The following is a 1,714-nucleotide window of genomic DNA, read 5'->3' on the forward strand; positions in this document are numbered from 1 at the left end:
TGAATTTTGTATTTATTTAATCGGAAATATTACTATAGTCACTGCGCCATCTCCGCTCAGTACCATCTCTGGACTTCAAGACCTTCCATTTGCAAGTTCATCTACTGTTTCCACTCCAGAGCTAGCGTATGGTCCCTATCCACTTGCTGGCAGCAAACGTCTACGGCGCTCACTTTCACAATATTCACTTGTACCTTCACCGCATCTATCCGACTTACCAAGCCTTGCAGCTGAGACTTGGTTGCCTCAGCGTCAGCAGCGATTTGAAACCTTGTTGGCTCGCCTTACAGCATCTGCAAATCTTCCCCATTCATGGGTTGAAGATCCGGAGTGGAAGCGATTCCTTTCTGAGTTTGTTCCTAGTGCACGCCCCTTCTCTCGGAAGACACTTACAAACCGCCTCATTCCATCAGCCTTGAGTGTCCTCAGAGCAGAATCACGTGCCAAAGTTGTGGGCAGGGTTGTAACACTTCATACCGATGGCTGGTCAGCTTCAAATTTCCACCACTTCCAAGGGTTCTCAATAACTGCGGAGCGACAAGTACTCTATATTTATAAGCTACTCATATATGAAGCTGACTTTTCTTTGCAGTCTCTTCCAGTTTCTCTCAAAGACACTACAGCAGAGCGCAAGACTGCGGAACTACTACTGGTTCATATCCGAGCTGTGATTCGGGAAGTCACCAACAACACGTCAGCTAGCTGGAGAGCACGCCTTATAGCCTTTGTCACAGATAATAGTGGCGAGTCTTTATCTGCTCGCAACACCATTGCTGTGGAGTTTCCAGGAATTCTGTGCTTTCCCTGCTACACCCACCAGATTAATCTCATTGTCGGAGATTATCTGAACAAATGCGGGGCACGATTTTTGGCACAGGCAAGAATGGCCGATCAGCTCATCACATGGTTTCGTAGCCACCCCTGCATCCTTGGCCTGCTACAGGAAGTTCAACTGCGCACACGCCATAGAACTCTTACCATTATACGAGCTGTCATCACTCGTTGGATCGCACACTATCTTGCATATCGCCGTCTTCTGGAAGTCCGGAACGATTTTCAAATCCTTTTGAAAGAGGACGAGAACCGATCTGAATGTCTACTCATTACTGGCAAACCTGAGGCAAGGGCAAAAGCAGAACAAATGATCAAGCTTATAGAAACAGGCTACTTCTGGCACTCTCTGGCACGGTCGGGCTCTGAATACTTGTTTGTTTTAGAATTTTTCTAAGCTTTGAATTTAGTGCGAAAAGCCATCTTGGACCGCTTGCACAAGCTGCGGACATCCTTCAGGCATCATCAACCCGCCTTGACCATGTCCCTCTAGTCTTTGGCATGCTGTATCATCACTTTAACTCTCTTCGCTCAGTAGAAGGAGCTGATGCAGATGACGACACGGCCTGCAGGACTATTATTTCCAGTGTCGAAAAGCGCTGGAAGGCTGCAGATCAGGATATCTTCATTGCTGCTATTATTCTCCATCCTGGGTTAAAGTTCCGTCCATTTAACCCTGGGGAGTTCAGCTTTGCGGATATTTTTATGCTGATGCAGCGTGTCTATCTACGCCTTTTTCCTGCTGCTACAGCTCCTCCTCTCACTTTGGAGCAAAATCTTCAGTCATATTTAGAGGACACTGGGCAATTCAAGGGTATGGCCAGTCTTTGGACTACTAGACAAGCAGCTAGCAGCACAGAAGCAGCAACCTACTCAGTAAGCC

At 47.2% G+C, this 1,714-nt stretch overlaps 2 protein-coding genes across 2 annotated transcripts; both read left to right on the forward strand.

Annotated features, from left to right (window-relative positions):
* Positions 1-238: 238 nt before the first annotated feature.
* On the forward strand, positions 239-820 carry PHACADRAFT_46940 (uncharacterized protein; the record flags this gene model as incomplete). Its single annotated transcript, XM_007403293.1, has 2 exons — positions 239-541; positions 593-820. Coding segments are annotated over 2 exons (531 nt in total), but the record flags the coding sequence as incomplete, so codon positions are not given.
* A 168-nt stretch (positions 821-988) lies between these two features.
* On the forward strand, positions 989-1,189 carry PHACADRAFT_58407 (uncharacterized protein; the record flags this gene model as incomplete). The annotated part of the gene is made up of 1 exon (XM_007403294.1): positions 989-1,189. A coding segment is annotated over one exon (201 nt), but the record flags the coding sequence as incomplete, so codon positions are not given.
* Between the last annotated feature and the right edge of the window lie 525 nt (positions 1,190-1,714).

This window comes from Phanerochaete carnosa (assembly GCF_000300595.1).
Source record: "Phanerochaete carnosa HHB-10118-sp unplaced genomic scaffold PHACAscaffold_980, whole genome shotgun sequence".
NCBI lineage: Eukaryota > Fungi > Basidiomycota > Agaricomycetes > Polyporales > Phanerochaetaceae > Phanerochaete > Phanerochaete carnosa.